At 45.6% G+C, this 22,576-nt stretch overlaps 1 protein-coding gene across 1 annotated transcript in view; it reads right to left on the bottom strand.

Moving 5' to 3' along the window:
- MARCHF3 (membrane associated ring-CH-type finger 3) overlaps nucleotides 1-22,576 on the bottom strand; it is a 141,588-nt gene that overhangs the window by 29,328 nt on the left and 89,684 nt on the right. Inside the window, exons 2-3 of the mRNA XM_032851953.1 lie at nucleotides 5,617-5,860; nucleotides 2,549-2,753 (exon numbers count right to left, since the gene is read on the bottom strand). Of these exons, the coding sequence (XP_032707844.1) occupies nucleotides 2,549-2,753; nucleotides 5,617-5,804 (393 nt within the window). The 5' untranslated portion in view covers nucleotides 5,805-5,860. The remainder of the gene's footprint in view (nucleotides 1-2,548; nucleotides 2,754-5,616; nucleotides 5,861-22,576) is intronic.

Genomic DNA, 22,576 nt, shown 5'->3' on the forward strand with positions numbered 1-22,576 from the left:
TTGGAGGCGTGATGGTGATTCTGACCAATGTTAACACCTGGGTGCTGACAAATAACATTTATAAATGACTTTTTCAACCGCTTCCTCTAGTAAACAAGAAGCTGTTATTATCACATTGATTTTGAAATTCAATGTTATAGAATTTTCTTGCTTTAATGAGAAGGCAGATCCAACCGGTAGATACAAAAATGATTAAAGCAACTGAAAGAGTGCAAATGAGAAGTAAAGTAACAATACGCCCAATGCTTAACCCAAATAGACGGGTTTTGCTGATTTTCCAAAAAAGATGAATGGTTATCTTGAGATAAAAATATGAAGCACAGCTCCGTATGAATAAACCTGCCCTTTGGTAAGAGTGGAAAAGTCAATTAGTAATGTCATTTGTTGAAAAATCTGCCTGCACCTGGTTCTCATTTGTCCTCCCGCTGAGAAACCAAAGACAACTTCTTTTTATTGCTTATGGTCAAACAGCAAGTTCATTTCGCCATGGGATGATCAAACGGCCAGCCTCCCCCGGCTTGAGAAGGTTTGCCTTTCACTTTCAACTTGCTCAATCATCATTAACTCTGAAAAATGTCACATTCCATTTGTGCAATGAAAATTTCACCACCGGTGACCGTTTGGGTAAAGTTTTTGTAGGCAAGGCCCTAAATCTTACAGAGCACCTCACACATTCTCAAGGTCATTTGCCACGATTCCTTGTGTAATGACAGCAGCCTAAGATCCCAGAGTCTGTGGCCTCGCATAAGCAGCTTTGAAGAACCTCTGTGTCTGGGTGCATGTTTTCCTCTCCAAGATGGAAGGGGTTCACTGGGTGATTCCACACAGGCGAGTCAGCTGGGCAAAACCGGTATGTGTGCATGCGAGCACACACATGGACACACAAACACACACTGGGATTTTTACCAAACAAAAATAAGAGTCTTCTTTACTGGGGAGATACCAGTAAAGACCACTGGACTGTAGCCCTTTTAAAGCAGAGTTATGGTTGTTGTTTTTTTTTGTTTGTTTGTTTTTAATTTCATTTTGTTTTTATTCTGGGAAGATAGCTTCCCTGGAGAATGTGCAATATCAGCTTGGGGAGTTCCAGAAATTTCTGGAAAGGTGAAATAGGCTTCTTTTTAACTTTTGCCTTTGGGCTTGAGACATCCTCCCCCCCTTGTTTATCGTTTAATTATACCTACCCCCCACTCCTGTCTCTGCAGAGAAATTCTGAAATGTAAATCCTAGAGCTGTGGCATGGGGCCAGATCCCTGATGGGCACTCTGCAAATAGGAATTTCTGATAGTGGATGTCAAGCAGCAAGACCGTTAAATTAAGAGGTCACTCAATCCAGAGTCTTAAAGCAGAGGTGTACTGAGGCAAGTCAAATAAATTTCATGCCATTTGGCAAGTAAGTCATGGCTAAAACAGGCCCTAGTTTATAGGTCCTGATTAAATTTTCAAGGTCAAACAGGAGACCAGGTATAAGAGAGCTCTTCAGAGCTATAAGGCCGAGACGCTAACGTCCTGTTTTAAATAGTCTCCAAGAAGGGCATCTTGATTTCTAGCTTTAGTTTAATGCCAAAGTTCTGCCAGGTCAGCTGCTGAAAGAAGGGGGAGGTTATCAGTGGGTCTGGATTAGAAGCCCATAATCTTGGTCTTGGGTCTCTTTCAATTAGCTCTGGCTCATAATATGTTAGAATATTTATTGTTGCTAATATCAAATTTTTAATTGACTGGTAGAAATTGAGGGTAGGAGAGAGGACAAAATAGCCTAATGATATTTTCTGCTGCTTCTAGCTAATATAGGACTAGATCCTTGGTCTAAAGTAGAAATGTGCAGCTCCTAAAATATGAAAGAGTGTCCTACCATTTTAATGGCTGGGTTGAAATGCCTGCCTTTTAAAGAAAAGAGATTCCAATGCTAGGCTATTAGCTGAAAGAAGCTTGTGTATAATTTCCTACAGGATTTTTTTTTTTAAAATTCAAACACTTGGATATGTACTTGGTATTATAAGTGCTCTAGAAATCTTACCTCGTTTTAAGTTTCACAGTAATTTCGAGAAGTAAAATTACTTACCTAAGGTCATGGAACTTATTCAAAGCCCAGAAGGCTGAGTTGGCATCCATTATCCTCTGCACCTCTTTTTTTTCACAGAGACCTCTTGAGCTATGCAACCCAAATGCCCACTTACCTGTTGCTTCAAACTGGGCAGATGTTATATAAAGAGAGTGATGGATCTGTTTGTTCCACTTCACAGGGATGGGAAAAGGGAGAGCAGCTCTGTCAACTTCCCCACTCTCCTCACACTGACTTGCCCTCTCCTGTCTCCTCGCAGAGATCACCTTTCTACTGCTGGCTCCGGAGTGAGCGTGGGAGCTGCTTCTGTGTCTCTCTCACACACATGCATGCATACACACACACACACACACACACACACACACACTTTCACACGCTGCTACTGCTGTGCTTCACTGAGCTGCGCCCGGTTTGCGATCCGGGCATAAAAGCAGACATCATTTGCTCATTAGAGTGAAGTTTTCAGGACGTGCCCCAATTACTGACCTCCACTAATGGCCTGGGTTTGCGCTCGACTGCAAACCGGAAGTGGCAGAGTTCACAGTAGCTGGTGTTTGAGGATGACAGCCAGTGTTCCAGGCAGCTCCGATGGATTGTCCCCAAGGTCCCCGTGCATTCACAGGGGGAGAGCAAGTCCTCTTGGCTGCTGCCCTCATGGCAGATCCTGCACATCGGCCGGTCATTGAAGGGGCTGCAAGAAAAGGAGGGGCATCTGCTGGTCACCAGGCTGGACGCCGTCACCACGAGGACGGTCCTCTGGCTCTGGGTCCCTCAGACCTTCCCCGGCAGCAGCCACTCAAACAGACCCCTGCATTCAGACCCTAGAGGTACACTCTGTGTACATGGCAGTGGGGGCCAGGGCCGGGGTCCTTGGGCATCTCCTGTTGCAGATATAAAGAAGGAGGGGGTCGCCCAGGGCTGAGAGTGGGTGAATGTGAGTAGCCTGTTACTTTTGTCTTGGACACGGATGTTGTTCAGGCAAACTCCCAATCAGAAAACAAGAACTGTCCCTCACATTAAAAACAGAAATTGTTTTGAAATGACATCAGCTGCAGTATCTAGGCAAATTGTGTCTTTCGAACCAAACCAGGACTCAGAGTTTCAGGTACTCAGAGGTTCTTTTCATTTCTTCTCTCATTAGGGTGGGAGAGTGAGGGGAGGCCAGTTAACTGGCAGCGAACTCTCAAGCCCTAACACGGAAGTGCCATCTGACCCAGAGCACTGAGCTGAGGGCAGGTGGTCCTGGAGCTTTCCAAGGATGCTCTCTGGGATGCTATGGGCACTAAGCTGAATGCAAGTAATGAGTATGTCCTATGGAGACGGCCTCGGTCAAGAGCTCTGCCATTAATCTGGAAAAAGACAAACCAGCCCTGTGCTTTCTGGGAAGGCACACGGCATGGTGGTTCATGAGGCAGGCTCTGGACCCCAGCTCTGCTGCCTACCAGTTGGCTGACTCAGTGCAAGTAAGTCATCTCTCTGTACTTTAGTTTCTTCCTCTCTAACACAGGTGCAAAGAATGGTGCCTGCCTTCCCCGTAGGTGATGTGAGGATGAGAAAAGATGGCCCAAATCCGAAGCTTAGAATAAGGACCAGCATTCAGCAAATGTGTTGTTAATGGTGACTATTTTCACTACAGGAAAACTCAGGTCAGGGAAAAATCAAATGATGTAGTACTCCTCAGGGAAGTTAGTGGCCAATGAAGGGCTCAAACTAAGATGGCCTCAGCTCCTGTGTATACTGTGTCTTGGAAGAGTACCATTCCTTTCTGATAGACATCATCTTGTATCGCTTCTCATACTGTACTGGGCATTTGGTTTTAAACTATGTTATCCCTGTATGTGCCCTCCTGAGGACCAGCCTCTCTACCTGCCCCCACCTGACCTGGACCCATCGCTCTTTTGACACCATCTATGAGCCAAATGGAAACAGCCATGGAAGCACTGCTATTTCCCATGGGCCTTTCTGGGATGATCCTGGGAATGAGTGAAGGCTGAAAGGGGATTAAAAGAGAAAAAGACTTCCTTCCTACTTGCCTGGAAGTGGGTCCCACTCAGGGCTGGGAGAAGAAAGTTGAAGGAGTTGACCTTTCTCTGGCTCTTCTTGGCTCCTTCATTCCCACTGAGTCAAATGCATGTGAAAGTTGGAAATAATCTGGTTTATATGACCTTGTGATGAGAACATGTGAAAACCCCTGATACACATGTGCACAGACACATTCCACCTCACAGGTCTAAGTCGTCTTAGCTCTGTAGCCTGTTCTTCCTGACTAAACAAGGTGTCTCAAGGCTGCCAGGGTGATGGGTGCACATACAGTGACCTCAGTTCAGAGATGAGCAATGATGCTCATCGCCTTGTCATATTCTGAGTCCTAACCAATTGTTAGAAGCTTTTCGAGAGGTGGGAAAATATATATTGACTTCTTTCTACTTTATCCCTTAGCAAAAGCTGTGCCAATCAGCTGAAGATGCATGGGCAGCGTTTCCAAGATACACAAGGGTGTGAGTCTATGTCTGGCGGCCACCATGTCCAGGCTGGGACAGGAAATGCTCTGGTGCTGCCAGCAGTCCTGTGAGAGGTGCGTGTGGGCCCAGGTCTCTGCTGTAGGGTGTGGTTGACTTGCTCAGACTGAGGTAAGCAGTCAGTGTGTGAGTGACTGGCCGAAAGCTTCTGAGTCAGAAGTGGTGCTGGTATCAGAGGTCAGGTCCGGTATTGATACCCACCATACGTTTATTGATCAGACCTGTCCCTACTTATCCTGACAGAAAGCTGGAGAAGCCAAGGAGCATGTATTGGCCGGGCAGCCCATGGCTCTCCGTCTGCCATTGGAGAGCAACAGCATAAGAGGAGAGACCTCCAGGGACAAAGTGCCGGCCTGGATGAGCCATCTCTGCGCTGTTCAGAGCCTTTGGCCTCCCTTCAGTTCCTCATTCAGGGGAGACAAGTTGTGGTAATTTGAACAAAAGGAACTTGTAGGGCAGGGTGTGTTGGGAAGGCTCAGAAATTGGGGGGCTTATGGGGCACAAAGGAGGGGGCTGCAGAAGAGGCCCCCAAATGGGGATGTGCCAGAGAAGAGGCTCACCCAGGTAGAAGCCCCAGGCGGTGCTCCATCAGCCAGCGCTGACTGGCACAAGCACCAGGAGTGTCTCTTCAGCGGTTGTGCCCACAAGTCTAATCACTTTGGCTCTGTCACCTGAAATCAGATGCCTCCTTCCTCCAAGCCTCACAAAGGGCCACCTTTGTTAGCGCCTGGCAACAAGAGCATAATTACCACGGCAGTGTCCACATACCAAACACAGTGAAAGCACCCTGTGTTTTGTGGGGTCTTTGCCTGCCTGGCTCTCTCTGTACGTGCGACTTGAAGAGGAAAACTCAACAAGGGGAATTTGAGCTTTATGCCCTATCTCTATAGAAACGGTGAGAAGAGAACTTCGGTAGCACCTCCTCTCACCTGACACAAAGACCTGAGCGCTAATTACGTTCCCTCTGGCCTGTCTCCATCTGACAGAGAGTCGTCGGATCAATTACAGATTTAATTATTTTAATAGCGGTACTACCTCTGGGTGGCAAGAGTCCGCACCACTGTTGACAGCAGCTGCCCGTCCTTGGCCGAAACTTGCATGACATACTGTGGCTGCCCATTCACTAGGCTGCCACAGTCCTCCACGGTCTTCACCACAGGCGCAGCTGAGCTGGTGCAGTCTGGCAAAACTTCGGGCAGGTGACTGCAGCGGCTGGTTGTCATGGTAACAGACAGCAATTACTCTGCTAATGGCTTCCACGTTCATAGAGGATTTCCATCTAGGACAGATCAGGAAATAGTTTACTTGGGCAGGGTGGTTAACAGAAAACGGGGGGATTACAGGCCACCCACATCATGTCATTATTTAATATAAATAACAGGGGGAGCCTAGACGCTGCGCCCCACTCATCTTGTTACCATGTCAGGCACGCGCGCGCACGCGCACAGAGCCCCCGAGACAGCGTGGACGTGCTTATGAGCAGAAGAGCGAGCGTGTCGGTGTCCACAAACATTTAGGAGCCCCGCTCTTGGAGAGGGGAGGGCGTGATGGTTCTGGAGCCCGATCTGAAGAGGAGATAAGCAGTTCCCCTGCTCTGTTGCCAGAGAAGCAGTAAGTCTTTGTTGACACTCTCAAAATTACTAGAATCATTATTAAAACCGGTTGCAACTCTTTTTTTCTGGTAAGCAATTTATTCCCCATTCAGCTTCATTCTAAGATGCTAAGATTAAAAACAGAGAGAAGGGGGGGGGGGAAGACTGGCCAAGTAGCAGCTTCTAGGACAGTTATTGCCAGAAAGAATCAATTAATGTCCACCTTTCTGACTGTTGCTGTATCTGTGTCCCATAATACAATTATCTACTTAATATATCGTGACAATTAACTTCCTTTAAAAACTTAACCTATTTTAGCCTTGTCTTAAATAGTTATTCATGGGAAGTGATTAGTTGTTTGAGCTTGTTACATTTTTTCTTAATGGATATCGCCATCAAATATTAGAATCGAGTCTTTGTTAGTAGAATACTGCCTCATCATAGAGAATCACACAGAAGAATGCAAGAAATGAAGATGGATGAGAGCTCCACTGCCTGTTAAAAACAATCCATTCCCTGACACATAGCCTGTCAAATAGCCTGCAAGGAATTCTGTCCCCAGTCGGGGTGGTATGGGCTTGAACTGGACCTCAGATTCAAAGCAGTTGTACCCGCTGGTATGAGCAACAGCACTGTATCCAGTAAGAAGTCTGCATGTGATGCATGAAAAATAGAGATTGTTATAGAAACTTGTAAGAGTTGCATCTCACTTTTAGAAGTATGGCTGTTTCTGCCCAGCCTGCTCTCCTCAAGCGCTGGAGCCCAACAGGGCCCAGACTCCACGGACAGACGCAGGACTGGTTGCTGGACTGAGTTGACATCAGTAAGCAGACTGTATGGCAAAGGGCCCAAACTGAGGCAAATCCATCCCACAGCCCCAGGAGGACTTCAGGAATTCTTCAAAAGCTTGTTTTCTGCTGGCTGTTATACCCAGTTATTAAATAGTACTTGATCCCTCCGGGTCTGGAAAACAGGATCTTCCCAACTTCCAGAACAATGTGCATCAAATGGATGTTCTTAGGAGAAGAACGCAGTGTTTGCAGATGAACTGATGCCCTCCCTCCCAACACGCAGATGTTAGGGAGGCCTGAACATCAGAGACAGCTGGACGGGAAGGGAATCCCCTCCTTGCTGCTGTGGTATCTGGCTGGCCTCACTCGAGCATGTTCCCATTCCTGTCCTTGGCTGACACAAATCCTCTCTGTGTTGTGGTCTGTTCTCTGCCGGGGCACCTTTGGAAGCTGGTGGTGGGGAGGGGATTCTGGACACCAGCCTGACCTGAGGCATGATGTGGGGACACAGGCTTCTCAACTGCCAGGCAGTAACATACAAGGGTACAATTGCATGATTAGCTTGTTTAGTTTTGCTATTTATTTATTTAAAAGATTTTATTTATTTATTTGACAGAGATCACAAGTAGGCAGAGAGGCAGGCAGAGAGAGAGGGGGAGGCAGGCTCCCCGCTGAGCAGAGAGCCTGATGAGGGGCTCTATCCCAGAATCCCGGGACCATGACCTGAGCTGAAGGCAGAAGCTTTAACCCACTGAGCTACCCAGGCACCGCTATAGGGTTTTGTTTTTTAAATAGGATTTGTTGCCTTTCTTTCTTTTTACATGGCCAAAGCCAGAAACTGTATGTTAGAGAAAGTACAGAAAAATACAAGGAAAACAACACAACTCACTCATAACCCCACCACTTGGGTAACCACGGTAAACTTTCGGAGGGGGTATCTTTCTAATTTTTGGCAGGGTTCACAAGGTGGAGTTGATTTGTAGCAGAGGCCAGATTTTTTTTTTTTTTTAAGTAACTGAGTTATGGTAGCTCTCAGGCCACAGAACGGAAAGATGTTCAAACCCCAACTTCTAAAACTGTACCTAATCCCCTTCCCCTGGCCTGCTCTTCTAAAACCCCACTGACATTATTATAAATTCTCATAATGCCTCCCAGTCACCCAGGGTAACTTCCTGGCACAGCTCTCTGGCCTCACAAGGCAGCCATAGATGAAGAGCTAGGAGTGTGTTGGCAGGAAAAGCAGACACAGTGACCTTCTTGCTGCATGGAATCATTATGTCTGCATGCACTGAGAGCTATTTTCGGGTTTTGCGTAACTTCAACTCACAGGACCAAACCCACCCTCCCTGTGCTCAAGGGACCAGGAGGGAGACAGAGGACGGATGCACAGAGGAAGGAAAGGAGACCAGGGCTGTCAGAAGGAGTTAGACTGCCCCAGTGAAAGGACATCGCTCAGGCACACAATGTCCCCAAGTTCATTCACTTATAACCCAGATTAAGTTCTCATCAAAGGAAGCCATTCTAAATATATGACCTAAATCTGCCATAAAAATGCCCTTAAAAATTCTAGAACTAGAGTCCCCTTTAAACTTATTTTATATCTGTAATTTCACTTCTGGGTGATGGACTTCATTTCTCTTCTCAAAGGCAAAAGAGATATCAAAGGCCATCTGATCCATTTCTTCCCTTCATAGTGAGTGCCAGGCACAGAGTTGAGCCTAAAGGGACAGAAAGCTCCTCAAGCTTGCTTCCTCTTGGGCTATTCCTTCAGAGCCCTGGACCCCACTGGGGACCTGCCTGACAGGTCACTCTGGTCTGGCACTCACTGAAGAACATATTGGCGTATTTGCTGGCCACCAAGCACCAGAAGTACCTTGAGATTCCAAGATTGGCGTGCCCGTGATGAGTTCCCATTGCTTCTAAAAGACCACATCTTGAACTGCAAATGGCGTGTAAAGGCCAATACGGAGCATAGACATCTGAGGTCTTGGTGGGAAGGGCTGAGTTGGTTCTGACCCCACAAGAGCGGATCTCATCATCTCCTCAGGTGGAGGAGGAGAGATGGGAGTGTTGTTCTCCCCAGTCCCAGTCAAAAGGAAATCCGGAGGCCGGGACCAGGCCTGGGGCAGGAGAGGGCCTCTGCAGGACGCATGCGTCAGTTGGCTTGCATATGTTGCACCTGGGGCAGTGACAAATGGCCCGCTGCATTTCCCTGTCTCCTTCAGAGCCACCTGGGAAAACAGCAGGCGGTGGCTGTGGATGCTAGAAAGAGCTGAGCTGTCGGTTTGCAGCCTAACTGGGCTTCCACTGATCTTCCTGCAAAATTTCAAGCACCATTCGACTGCTTTCTTATCAACACTGCTGCTCCTGTGGGAGAGTATCTTCCTAGTTCACTCAAGAATTCGGCTCTCGGGGATTTCTCAGGGCAAAAACACTGTGCCGGTGGGGGGTGGCATTTCTCTGTAAACTTGAACATCAGATTGCACTGGTAGGACAGGTCCTTTGTTGGCCAGGCTTGACTGCTTGTCTAATTGCTTTCTCAGGCTGCAAATAAAACATGATTTGGCACTGGCCAAGTCCAGCTGCACACAGTGAAAACGGCGGCGCTAGGTGGATGAGAGGACGATAGCGAAAGAGGAGGGAATGGCCCCGTGAAAGAAAGCCTGATGAGACCATTGTTAAGATACAAAAGGCCTGTCTGTTAAACTCTGACCCCTTTAAAGGACGGAGTTCAGGTTTCACCAAAGCAAGGAACCAACCAGGCAGCAGCTAATCGTTGCCATGTTTCTGAACAGTCTGCCTCTGGTAAGTGATTTCCATGGGAACACGGCTGGCACCAGGAAGACGCGTCTGGAGGAGGGGAGGCGGGGGGCTCTGTTCACCTCCTCTGCCCCCTGGAACCTCCTGGCAGATTGGAGGACTGCAGAGCTAGGGGAGGAAGTTCTGTTCTCAGAGGCAGGGCCCTCAAGCCTGCACCTTGGCTCGGCACTCACTGGGGTCTATCACTCAGCCTCTGAGCCACAGTTGAGATTTCTTGCATATTTGGAATGAAGGCACTGATACTTCCTGAGCCACTTGGTCGGGGTGTTGGTGAGGCCTCAAATAATAAACGTGAACATGCTTTGTGACCTGGACTGAGCCACGTGTAGCGAATTACTGCCACAGCTACCTTCATTCCTGCTCTTACTGTAAGCTGAGCCACATTTCGTTTCTATCTTTGAAAACCATCATCCCCCATGGCTGGTGAGCTTCTGCCATGCTGTCCTCCTGGATCACGCTTGAGTTCTGACCTTGTGCCACTCCATCCCATTGGCAGGTGGCATGGAGGCACCTTCTTCCTTGTTCATGCACTTCTCTTCGTTCTCCCCAGCCCTGTCTGTTCAGATCCCTGAACACAGATTTTCCCTTGTCCATGAAAATGTTTAGTGAAGGTAGGTGGTGAGAACCTGCTATTCTGCTGGAGATCCTTGGGTTATATGTTACAGCAGCCAGTATGACCTTCCCTCATCTAGCCCATGATAAATACACTGGAAAATAGAATGCAAGCTATGCCCAAGTTCCTTTTCAGGTCTGTTTCCATTAGAGCTGTATTTTCAGTGACCAGTCGACTTTCATCTCTTAGATTTAGGACGATACGGCTGTTTCGGGGTGGAATCTGTTAGGCTGGCATCTCTGTTGGGGTGTACACATTACCATGGGGATTACAGATAAACATCAGAGGGTAAGAGTATGTGTGTTAGCGGCACTGACCTGGTCAGTCAGGCTGCCTGGCAGTGGACTGAGCAGGCCCCAAGCCTGGAGGGGCAGTCTACAGCAAGCATGGACCTCCAAACTTGACCCACATAATGCCAGGGATTTTTAAGAAGTAGGTTCCTCAGGTCTCAATAACTTCTAAAAGGGTCCTCTGTCACCCCCACAACCAGAGTTGGTCAACAAAGCAAATCAAGAAGCAAATTTATTCATTCTTTTATCCACTCCAAGAATTTTTTTTTTAAAGAAACTAGTGGCTATTTCTTTGAAGTTTCTGATGGTGCAGAGTCTGGCCATTTCAAGTCTGGCTATACTTTTCCCGAGGAGGGTTCCATGGACCCTCTTAGGAGCTGCAGAGCCACGAGGACATGGCCCCTTTCCACCAGCCATCATGCCCTTGCTTACTCAGGGGACACTGCCCTAAATTTGGGGGAATAGCTAGCTGTCTTTCTGGTCCCAGAGTTGCACATCATTAAAACTGGCCCAGGATTCAGAAGCCTGACCTTAGTTTTACATGAACAACTCTGTTTTAGGAAGGCATCTTGAAAACATCCCTTAGCCTTCCTAGAGGTCTCCATACACAGGGAGCAAGGCCTCCTCAATGAGACCAATGAACGGACAGTGCATGTTGGTCAGTGATGGAAACGAGGGGAAAAAAAAAAAAGTAATAATGGCCTGTCCAGGAACTTTCCCCTCTGAGGGAGACTTTTAGCCTCAGAATTCTAAGAACAGTCTCTGAGAATAGGAACGCTCTTTGATAGAACATTTCCCTGGCTTTTGAGGCATGTTATAAGCAGACAGCGCACGGCATGCCATGAACAGACTTGGAGTTTCCTGAATGTGCACAGAAAATGAAGGCAGGCGGGAAATCACACACTGACCTTCCTTTCCCAATGAAAATGGAGCAAATGACTAATTTCAAAACCATTAACATGTAAAAGCAGCATATTTCTTCTGAGAACAGGGCACAAAGGCTCTCCAAGGAGATTGCTGGGACATGATTACCAGCAACATTTAAGTTTTCAAAAACACGCCAAGGAGGCCATTCACTCGGAGTGTGTAGCGGCAAAGTAGCTGCTTCATTAAACTTAAATAGTCTCGGCAGGGCTGTGCTTACAGACCCACGCTACCAAATTATACGTTTCTTTTCTGGATGCTTCACTGACCTCATTATGTGGAGCGGAGAGTTTGTCATTCCAAATAAAGTGACCATCCGGGTCTTTATAAACACGTCCGTCAGGCGCTTCATGAGTCCAGAGACGGCAACCTTGGCGGGCCCAATGGATTTAAAACAAAAACCAAAAAAAACCCTACCTTTCTTTTTTCTCATTATTCTCCGCTTCTGTGTGCATTGTCACACTTGCAGAGCAGAGGAAGGAGGCGGAATGCTTGTTTCTGATAATGAAGGAGGTTTGGATTTGCGGGTAAAGACATTTTCTTGAGGAATGTGTAAACACCAGTGATGAACCAACGGGTAAGAAAAAATTCCAGATTGGCATGAGGCAAGCTGGATCTGCAGAGTTCCAATCTCACAGTATACTGTTTGTGATACCCAGAATTATTTATCATTTTCCCATCCGCATTATTATTTTTGATTCTCAGCCGCGAGAAGCACCAGAAGTATCAGACTAATTTTTTTTTTTCCTTTCATTTAAAATTACTAATTTTCTCTTCAGGCAGGTAAAATCCTCTAGTCGTGCTGAAGGCAAATCAAGTAACAATTATCATGTTTATACATATTTTTTCCCCTCAAGAAGTGCTCATAAAATTAATTCAGATTTTGGAGGCTATCCATTTTTTCATTTAATTTTAATTATATAGATGAAAATGGCAATTAAAAATCCCACAACTACCCTATGCATTCAAAGACACAGCAACAGCTGAATTACACTTATAAATAATAACAGGCTACCCCCCGCCACAGCCCTGCTGAGTGGAGGTGGGGGCTGGGGAGCAGAGCTCACTGATGAGTTCTGGGGACTGGAGAGCAATCAGGACACATCAGAAAAGTTGAATGAAAAGTTTAAAAACAATAGAGGGGAGAAGGCAAAACAGAATAAGACATTCATGGGACATCACTTGGAGATGAAAAATAAAAGTATATTTTTCAAGAGATATCCAGGGTGCCCAGTACCAAACAGCTCCCTGTCTAGCATAAGGAAAAGCGTGCTGGCTACGGAATGCTGACCAGGTTCTCTGATAATACAGGGGATGAACAGTTCAGCTACAATGAGGGCAAAATACGCTGTAAGAACCAGAAGCTCCCAATCTGTTGCTATGCTCATACCCATGTTCTGCCAGCATCCAAGTGAATGCCCACCATTAAGGAGGCTGATGCGGGCTTCATTCCCAGTTTTACCTCATTCACGCTTTTCTGTGCAAATAGCCTAGTACTAGGCATACAGGTTTGCTAAACTCTCAACCGTAGCCTCCTGCATTCTAGAATACAGCCAGCTGTTGACTGATTTAAGCCGGGGTTCCTTAGGGCTTTCGCCATCTGCATGTCACCAAGACCATGGGGAGGCTGCAGTTTTGCCCTTTCCCAGGGTGGTGTCCAGAGGCTCTGGGGGACCAGGTCTCCCTGCAGCGCTTTCAGGCCCTTGACATCCCAAGAGACTTGGATGCATTTTGCCCTTGGTTTTGGCACCAGGATAACTGAAGTCTCTCAGCTTGACAAAGAATTAGGTAAGTGCAGAGTAAGGATGAAAGCTCCTTGGATTTTGCTTTTCAACCCTGTCTTTGGCATTAGAGACGGACTCCCTATCATATGCCTTATATTATTAGAAGGCCCCCAGCTCCCATGGTGCTTTCACATGTGGTCTAGTGAGGCATCAGGTCTCTGGGTGTCTTTGCGTTGTTTTGGTACATGTTTGGCTTTGGGGTCAGGAGCACTCTGGGAGCATTTAGTGGGGGCGATGTGGGGACAGGGACAGAGCCCTGGCTTTTACCTGCCACCCTGTGCTTAGCAACAGAAGTCAGCTCCTTGCCGCTGAGCCGCCTCCTCCTCCCTGAGGCTGAGGACCCAGGGTAGGTGTGTGGCTGGCATGAGGAGGACACTTGGTAATGGGCAGGGTTTTAAGACTGTAAGGCAGTAAGGTCATCTTACAACAGCTGGGGGCTGGGGTGGGGACAAGAGGCTCCTTCCAGATCCTGCTCTGGATCTCCCTGCCTGGCCCATCCCCTCTATAGTCTTCCTTGCTACCTTCCCCTCTGCCCTAGCAAATGTCTCATGGAGGCAGAACTGCTGACATGACAGTCTTGTGTAAAGATAGTGAAAAAGCACAAGAACGGCCCCTGGAATTACTCTTCTCGGCCCTTAGACTCTGTTCCCTGTCTGTCTGCTACACACACATACACATCCTCATACATGCAGAGATAAACCACAGGTTCTTTCCTAGTGTTTCTCCAAAATAAAATGGTCCAGTCTTTTAAGTCAAGATCCAAACAAGCTCAGCAAGCTCAGGAAAAAAACAACACATAACCAAGGGCTGAGTTACCTGAGATCACTTTATCATGGAATCTCTTCCCAGTGTATATTCTGGGTTCTTGTGCAACACGATACTGGTGGGGAATGAGGCCTCTTTCTTCCTCACTTCCTATGGACCTCAGTGCAAAGCATTCAATGAATTCCTTCAAAGGAACCTCTGAAGAGTGAGTTTTTCTTATTCGAGCCCATGCCTCTCTCTTGTTCTTCTCCTTTGGCTGCCTAGCCCAGCTCAGCACGCATCTTGACATCAGACCCCACATCTCACACAGCCCCTACCTGCTGGAGAATCACCTTTATTTTATTTTATTTTTTTAAGATTTTATTTATTTGAGCGGGAGAGAGCACAAGCAGGGAGAGCAGCAGGGAGTCCGATGGGGGCTCCATCCCAGGACCTTGGGATCATGGCCTGAGCCAAAGGCAGACGCTTAAGGGACTGAGCCACCCAGCATCCCAGAGCATCACATTTAACTGGACTTTTTCAGTGTGAGGACCAGCCTGCTCTGTCCCCAAGCCTCCCGAGCAGCCCAATATCTTCAACACCTGTTGGAAATAGCCTGGCTCATCGGCTTACGTGGAGGGTTGCCCCACAGGCCTTGCAGCCGCTCAGCAGGAAGGTCCTGAATCAAATATCTAGTCTGTTCATTTCTTTGTCTCTCAGTCCTGCCAGAAAGAATGGGTGAGTTTCTCTAACCTGATCCAGCCTGTCTGACTAGAAACAAAACAACTTAATACTGACATGGAATTAATTTCTTACCTAAGATAAAACAGCCACATAGGCAGAGGTCTACCTTCACTTTTAAATTTTCATCTGATGGGTTTTCCTTCAGAACAAACAAAAAACAAACAAACAAACAAAAAAAACTTACACTATTAATAGCAGTAGTATGAGTATACTTTCCTATTTTCATAGTACTATTCATTTTCATTCTCTAAGTGCTTAATAAATACAGTGGGTCTTTACTGCCTTCCAGGGTGAAAATAACAGTTATACCCCCATGGAGCTCATTCATTTGCTTTATGGGCTAAAAATCTCTAGTGTGTCACAAATTAACAAAATGTTCCCGAGGACTGTGTTTTATTCTTGAATCTCCAATTTCACTAATAAATGTGAAAAACACATGTAGCCAGATAAGTCCCTGGAGAACCACCACTGCGGATGCTGAAGAAAGCAAGTTATTCCAGCTAAGATCAGCATTCACTTTCACACCAGCGACTATTTGTTACTATTTGTTACCCAAATCTCCTCCAGTTGCTTGATGGAAGGCAATGGAATTGGTTTCTAGGGACGGCCCCCCCAATCTAACAAAATGAGTTTTTCTTTTAGCAAAGATATCTTCAAAAAATAAGAAAAATACCCATGACATTTTTGATCATCAGATAATGACATTATCCAGTCACAGCCCCAATGGAGCCCTACTACCACCTCTGAGAGAGCTCTGTTACTCTTTTTCTTAGTATTTTTACCATGAAAAGTTCCAAACCAATAGAATAGTAAATTGACATATATTCCAGTGTGCCCATCCGACAATTAATCAGTATTTCGTCACACTTGTGTCTTCCTCTCTCTCCCTTTGCCATTTCTCCCTTCTTTCCTATTAATATTTTTTAAGAAGTTTTTTATTTATTTGAGAGAGAGAGCAATCAAGTAAGAGAGACAAGTGTGAGCCAGGGGGAGGGGTAGAGACAGAGAGAGAAGCAGGCTCCCTGCTGAGCTGGGAGCCCAACATGGGCTCCATCCCAGGACCCTGAGGTCATGACCTGAGCCAAAATTAAGAGTCGGACTCTTAACCAACTGAGCCACCCAGGTGCCCCTCTTATTAAGATTTTTAAATAAATCCCAGAAATTGTTATTTTACCCCTTATATACTTGAGTATGAATTTCTAAAAATATGGACATTTTCTTATATAACCACAAGCCACTGTCTAACAAACTTAATGATCCTCCAGTTATCATCTAATATCCAAACTGTATTCATATCATCCTCCCCCCAAATCTGTTATGCTTGGTTTATTTAAATAATCCAGACAAGACCTTTTTAGAATTTTTTTTTCTTTAAATTTAAGGAGGAGAGAGAGAGCATGAGAGAGAGAGAGAGAGAGGGCACAAGCAGGGGAGAGGATAGAGGGAGAAGGAGACTCCCTGCTGAGGGACTCGATCCCAGCACCCTGGGATCATGACCTGAGCTGAACACAGATGCTTAATCAACTGAGCCACCCAGGTGTCCCAAGATGTAATATTAGATGTCTCTTTAAGTATATTTTACTTGGCACCTCCTTTTATTCCTTATGCCACTGTCTTGCTGAAGAAAGCCGTCTTCTAATTTTGCTTTCTTGTGGTATCATTTAATTTGTTCCTCTGTCCCGTGTTTCCTGTGAACTTATAGATGGGCTTGACTGAGCTCAAGTTCATCTCTTACACAACAGTTCATAGGTGACTCTGTGTACTTCTCACTGCATCATATCAGGGGGCACCGAATGTAATGGTAGCCGTCCCACTTTTAGTGGGTTCAAGTGATGGCAGGGATTCCCTCAGTGTGACCTTCCCGATCAATATTCTAACAGCCTAATTATTGCATCCATTGATGACAGTTGAGTGAAGTAATTATTTCACTTGGGGGACTACAAAATCAAGCATTCTAAGTCGAATTTCCCTTCCAACTTTAGTAGCAGGAATTCTCCTGTAATGAAGAACTTTCCCTCATCAACCAGCGCAATCTGGTTATGCTGAAATCCAACGTGCACAGAAAAGGCATGATCACTGCTTAATTCTTTCCTTTGATTGCCAATTTTCAGAGTAAGGAATTGGTGCCTTAGTTACAAGCTATAGTAACTGAGTTGCTTCGTTATTGTTTAGATTATTCTTAAATGTCCACCTGTTTTTTTTTTTAATGTTTTATTTATTTGACAGAGAGATACAATGAGAGAGGGAACACAGCAGAGGGAGTGGGAGAAGGAGAAGCAGACCCCCATGGAACAGAGAGCCCGATGTGGCGCTGGATCTCAGGACCCTGGGATCATGACCTGAGCCGAAGGCAGACGCTTAATGGCTGAGCCACCCAGGCGTCCCAAGTTCCACCTGTTTTTACTGAAATTAAAAGAGAAATCAGACTGTCACCCCATAACTCACCTTCCTGGTCTGGAGGGCTGGATTTGTGATTCAAATGAACACAAAATAAGTCAAGGACATGGTTCCTGCTGTCTGGCACTCTCGGTAAGAAGGGCGGGCACTGTTTCCCTCACCTGTTCTGGTGTCTGACTTCGTCTTTATGGTTGATAGATTCTTTCCTTAGGCTGAACACCCCTCATAGACAGAGGACTTCTGCATTGACTAGTTTCTTAGGAAAATGAGAACAAATCTAAAATATCCCCTCTTTTGCTCATTGTGGCCCAGATCAGTGGGTGTCATTGGCCCCTGTATCCTTCCACTATGGTGCTGTTGACTAGATTGATCTAAAGGAGCCTGAGCGCGTGGAGGCAGACTGGCAGAACCTCGATGCCATCAGACTGACGGGTTGAGATCGCTGAGCCTGTATCAGCCAGACCTTGCCTGTGACTCATCAGGACGGCATTCTCACCCAGTGAAGTCTGCAGGTGCCATCTGGCACGGCCACACCCCACTCTGGGGTTGCAGTAACCCATTCACACATTGGGCCAGCTTCCACCGGGGGAGAAATTGGCCCACGTATGAGAAACAGCTCCCTCTTCTCACTAAGTAGGGTGAAAACATTTAGGCCATTCATGGGCATTCCCCGAAGAGGCACGTATAAGTCTTCTTTAACAGTGGCTGATGAGCATCTCCGAGCCTGACAGGGATCCGGGGTCTTTCTTTTTTTGCTGAGAGCAGAGAGCTTTTTCTGCCCATTATTGCCTTGTTTTACTGACAGGCATCTGTCAGTTAGACATTAAAACAGAGTGATAATGGGGAGATAATATACTGGCTCTGTCCACACACTTCGAGAGGGAAGCGCTCATGAAAAATGTGTATTTTGGGAAACCTCGGTGCTCATGTGCCCATCTGCAGTTCCATTTAGTTTGAAATTGAGTGGAGAATAGTAAAGCAGTGAGAAGAGGAATAACAGGGAACCAGAATCAGAGGAGCTTCCTAAGTGTCCTGTAGACGCCCGCCCTGTGTGGGGAATCTGAGCAGGAGGGTTATGGGTCAGGAAATGCACGCCAAAGAGGATGGACAGGATGGAAGCTTTTTTCTTTTTTCTCCCCCTGTCTTCACTGGAGCTCACTGAGAGTTGCTGAACCAAGGAACTGGCAGAAAACATCTTCCAGGACTCTGTAAATGGAGGACTTTCACACATTCTAAAAAGCACCAATACCCTCTTTTGAAATAGAGGTGAAAAGGGAAGTGCACACTATAAATAAACTAATAAAAGCAATTCAGTTCCTACTGAAAATCCTTCTAGTAAAGAGTTCTCTGTCGGAAAGTAATATTGTTACTCAGATATTTGGACCTCCAGTAGTATTTTCGGGTCCTGACTTCTTGGCTAATGCATATCTTCCAGCTATCACACACACACACACACACACACACACACACACACACACCCTGTGTATCACCATCTCAATTTCATCTAAGCCAGTAAAATGTCAATTTATTCAATTAATGATTATAATATAATAGTATCTTGATGCTAACAAGTTACCATAAAATCTCAGCATTGTGAAGTCAGCCACAGAGCCTGGGGACTACGGGTGCGTAATCCCTATGGTAAGGTTCTCATATGAGCATGACAGGAAGAGAACAGGTGCCATCGCATCCAGGGGCAACAGGCAACATGACCGGCACAGAAGCCAGAGATCGCTGGCCTCACCAGTAAAAAGGTTACGGTTTTCTTTCGGAAAAACAAAGTGGGGGAAGCTCTCTCTGCTGCAGTGAGTCTGCAGGTGAGATCTGGCTCTTCCATCAACCAGTTATGTCTCCCCCAGCTGGGGATAAAATGGTGCCCACTCCGTATTTGAGAATTAAATGAAATAATGTATCGAGTGGCCTCGTTTAGAGCCTGGCGCACAGCAAACACTGCTGGCCACAGTTACCGGGCCTGGTCCGCAGCCGCCTCAGATGTCTCCAGAGCACACGATTACTTTGAGTATTTCTGTTCCAGCCCACAGACGTTTATTACCGTACTGACCCTAATACAGACAGCCACCAAGGCCCCTGAGAGGCAGAATGGGAGAGCAAGAAAAAATCATGAGCCTAGGAATCAGGCACATGGTTTTGAACACTGGCTTTTGCCACCAGATACCAGGGTTCAGTCTTGGATAGGTTACTTAACTTGCCTGCATGTCAATTTGCCCATCTGCGAAAAAGGGACAGTGAATTCCTTACACAGTCACTGTGCAATCAGCCAACAGGGTATGGAAAGTGCCTGGCCAAGTGGATACCCACACAGCGCTCTCTGTCATTATATGTCAGAATATGATCTCTGGAGAGGGATGGAGTCAGCCCTGATGAATCCTGCCACTAGATGGTGTGATCCTGAGCTACAGCAGGTGAACTGGAACTTGCCAGGGGAACACTGGGCTGAGATGGAACACACACAAGCACACACACACATGCACACGCACACACACACACACACACACACACACATACACACATACACCGGCATATTAGGAATCTAGAGGAATTAGGTATTAGTAGAAGGTGAAGTGTGCAAAGAGTATAATCTTAAAAGAGCATCAAGGGGCGCCTGGGTGGCTCAGTTGGTTAAGCATCTCCCTTCGCCTTAGATCATAATCTCAGGGTCCTGGGATGGAGACCCACACCGGGGGTCCCTGCTCAGCGGGAAGCCTGTTTCTCCCTCTTCCTCTGCCCACCCCCCCAACTCATGCTCTTTTTCTCTTAAATAAGTAAATCTTTAAAAAAAACACAGAGCATCAATATAATACATAACACAAAACTGTCTCCTCTGTTTTTGCTGGAGGGCAAATATGAGAGGTTGGGGGGCCAGGGAGGCCACTACTGCTCTTGGAACCTTCCCTTTTTCCCCCTTGGGTTTGCCCATTTTGGTACGAGAATGAGGTAACTGCTCTGAAGCATTTAGTATGGACGTGGAGGGTGAACGGTCCTGTTCTTTTCTGGGGAGGATGGGTCTTTGTGCTTCCCTGAGAACAAAGGAGAAAATCAAACTGAGTCTGTCATTTCAATTCTATCTGTTGATGCCAACACTCCTAAAACCCGGCACTCACTTTATCTTGTTTACACAGTGCTCAGCGCAGGGCCCACTTGGATGCTTACTAGGTACACGAGGGAGAAACGCATGTTCTTTTAATAAAACAGGGATATGCAGAAGGGGAGATGCACAACTTTTAGGGTCATAAGGATCTGGTCACTTGAAAGAGGCTGAATACACGGCATCATGCTTTTTATTAAGTCCTACTTTCAAGGTGACATAAAATACCCATCCTGTTTGCTAGGGGAGAAAAATGCAACCACAGCTCATCTGTGATGACAGTGTGTATGGATGCAAACGAGGCCTGCTGATTTCTTTAGCTGGGTCTGTTCATCAGTTGGACTGATTTTCATAGATTTACAAATGATGATCACTATGGTAAATTCAATAACAGAATTTTCTGCTCTAAATGTAGCTTTCTTTTCAGGATCTTTTTACAGCCCTTAAGTGGTTTTTGATGTACACGAAACTAAAAGCTTGGAGAATTAAAAATTATGCCAATAATGAAGATGAGTTCCTAGGTGAATTACCCATTACTGTGGAGGTTTTTGGGTAGTTTCATTAAAAAGAGTAAAAAGGCCATCTAAAGATACTTGTGTATCTACAAACGATTGTAAAGTCATTCTCTTTATTTCTTTCCAACTCCCATAAGCCTCTTTTATTAGTTTCAAGGAATAAAGCTCCAATCTGCTTCAGTAAACTGCATTATTTTTTAAACTACAGAAACATACGCGGTTTCTCTACATGAACAGTCTCCTTTAATGGCAATGCGGTCACTGGAAAGACCACATTAAAAGGTATACTTTATAGATCCTCCTTCTACCTTCTAGCTCCTCTCTACCTACTTCTTCTTCCTCTTCCTCTTCTTTAAATATTACTAAGACCCAATGCTTAAAATTTAAAAAAATCTTAAACTCCAGTAGAGTTAACATACAGTTTCATGTGTACAATATGGTGATTCAACAATTCCATGTATTATCCAGTACTCATCCTGGTGAGTGTACCCTTAATCCCCATCAACTATTTCATTTATGCCCCCAACCCCCCCATTCTGGTTTGTGTCTTTTTTTTCTTTGTTTTGTTTCTTGAAGTCCACATATGAGTGAAATCAGATGGTATTTGTTTTGATCTGACTGACTTATTTCACTGAGACTTATATTCCCTGGATCCATCCATGTTGCTGCAAAAAGACCCAATACTTTTTAATAAGTGCCTGTGTATAGTTAGTACCTAAAAATATTTGCTGACTTATTAAATGAATAAATGAATTCACTATCTTGACATCGAATTCTGGATCTGGGTTTAATGTCACACAACATAGGGGTGACACAGATCTCTTAGAAGTATAATCCCTTCTATGTGATTTAACTTCCAAGCAGTCTAATATCCCCTCTGCTACTTAATGGTTGCTACATTTAATTTTTTTTCCTTGAATTTTGATTAATCCTTTTTTGTGGATTTTTTTTTTTTTTTAAATAGAATCTTGAATAACCCCTTTGTTTGTTACCAAACTTGGAATCAGGTGATTCTATGCACAGGTCATTTAGAAAAATGAAAAGGCAGACTATGAATTTGAAGTCAACCTAAACATGGCTTGCAAACAGCTCTAAAACATGGAACTTACAATTTCTCTTCCTACTTGCCCATATGCATAGTCTCCTTAAAGTGTCATGAAGGATGTTGTTTACAAAATGAAAGCAAGAATGAATGAATATATGAATAAATGTCTAAATGAGTCAGCGACGATACAAAATATCTCAGAGGCAAAGCAGTTCCCATTTTCCCAGTTCAGAACCTTTTGAAAATGTGGGGAAGGAGGATCTCAGGCTCAAAGCTCTCACCTACCAAGGCTCAGGTTCCTGATTTGCTGTGTGAGGCAGAAACATGGTGGCAGCTGCCTATTTCTGGCATCCTGACTTAGAAATCATGGACAGATTTTTCCCACGGTGCTAAAATGGCTGGTTACAGCTGAAATGGTACTACTACTTCCATATTCAGAAACACTATTAGGTGACTGGGCTCTTATGAGCTGCTGTTGGAAATCTACCCATCATGTAACCAGGTTTCTGTTTGTCACAATTTACCATGTACACAGGTTGAGGAAGGCTATCCCTTCTGGTCCTGAATGATATGATGTAACAAACCCACCAGAAATAGCTACTGTTGTTAAAAAAAAATGATGCTATTGCA

Source organism: Lontra canadensis, unplaced genomic scaffold (assembly GCF_010015895.1).
Source record: "Lontra canadensis isolate GAN:19392208 unplaced genomic scaffold, GSC_riverotter_1.0 scaffold5, whole genome shotgun sequence".
NCBI lineage: Eukaryota > Metazoa > Chordata > Mammalia > Carnivora > Mustelidae > Lontra > Lontra canadensis.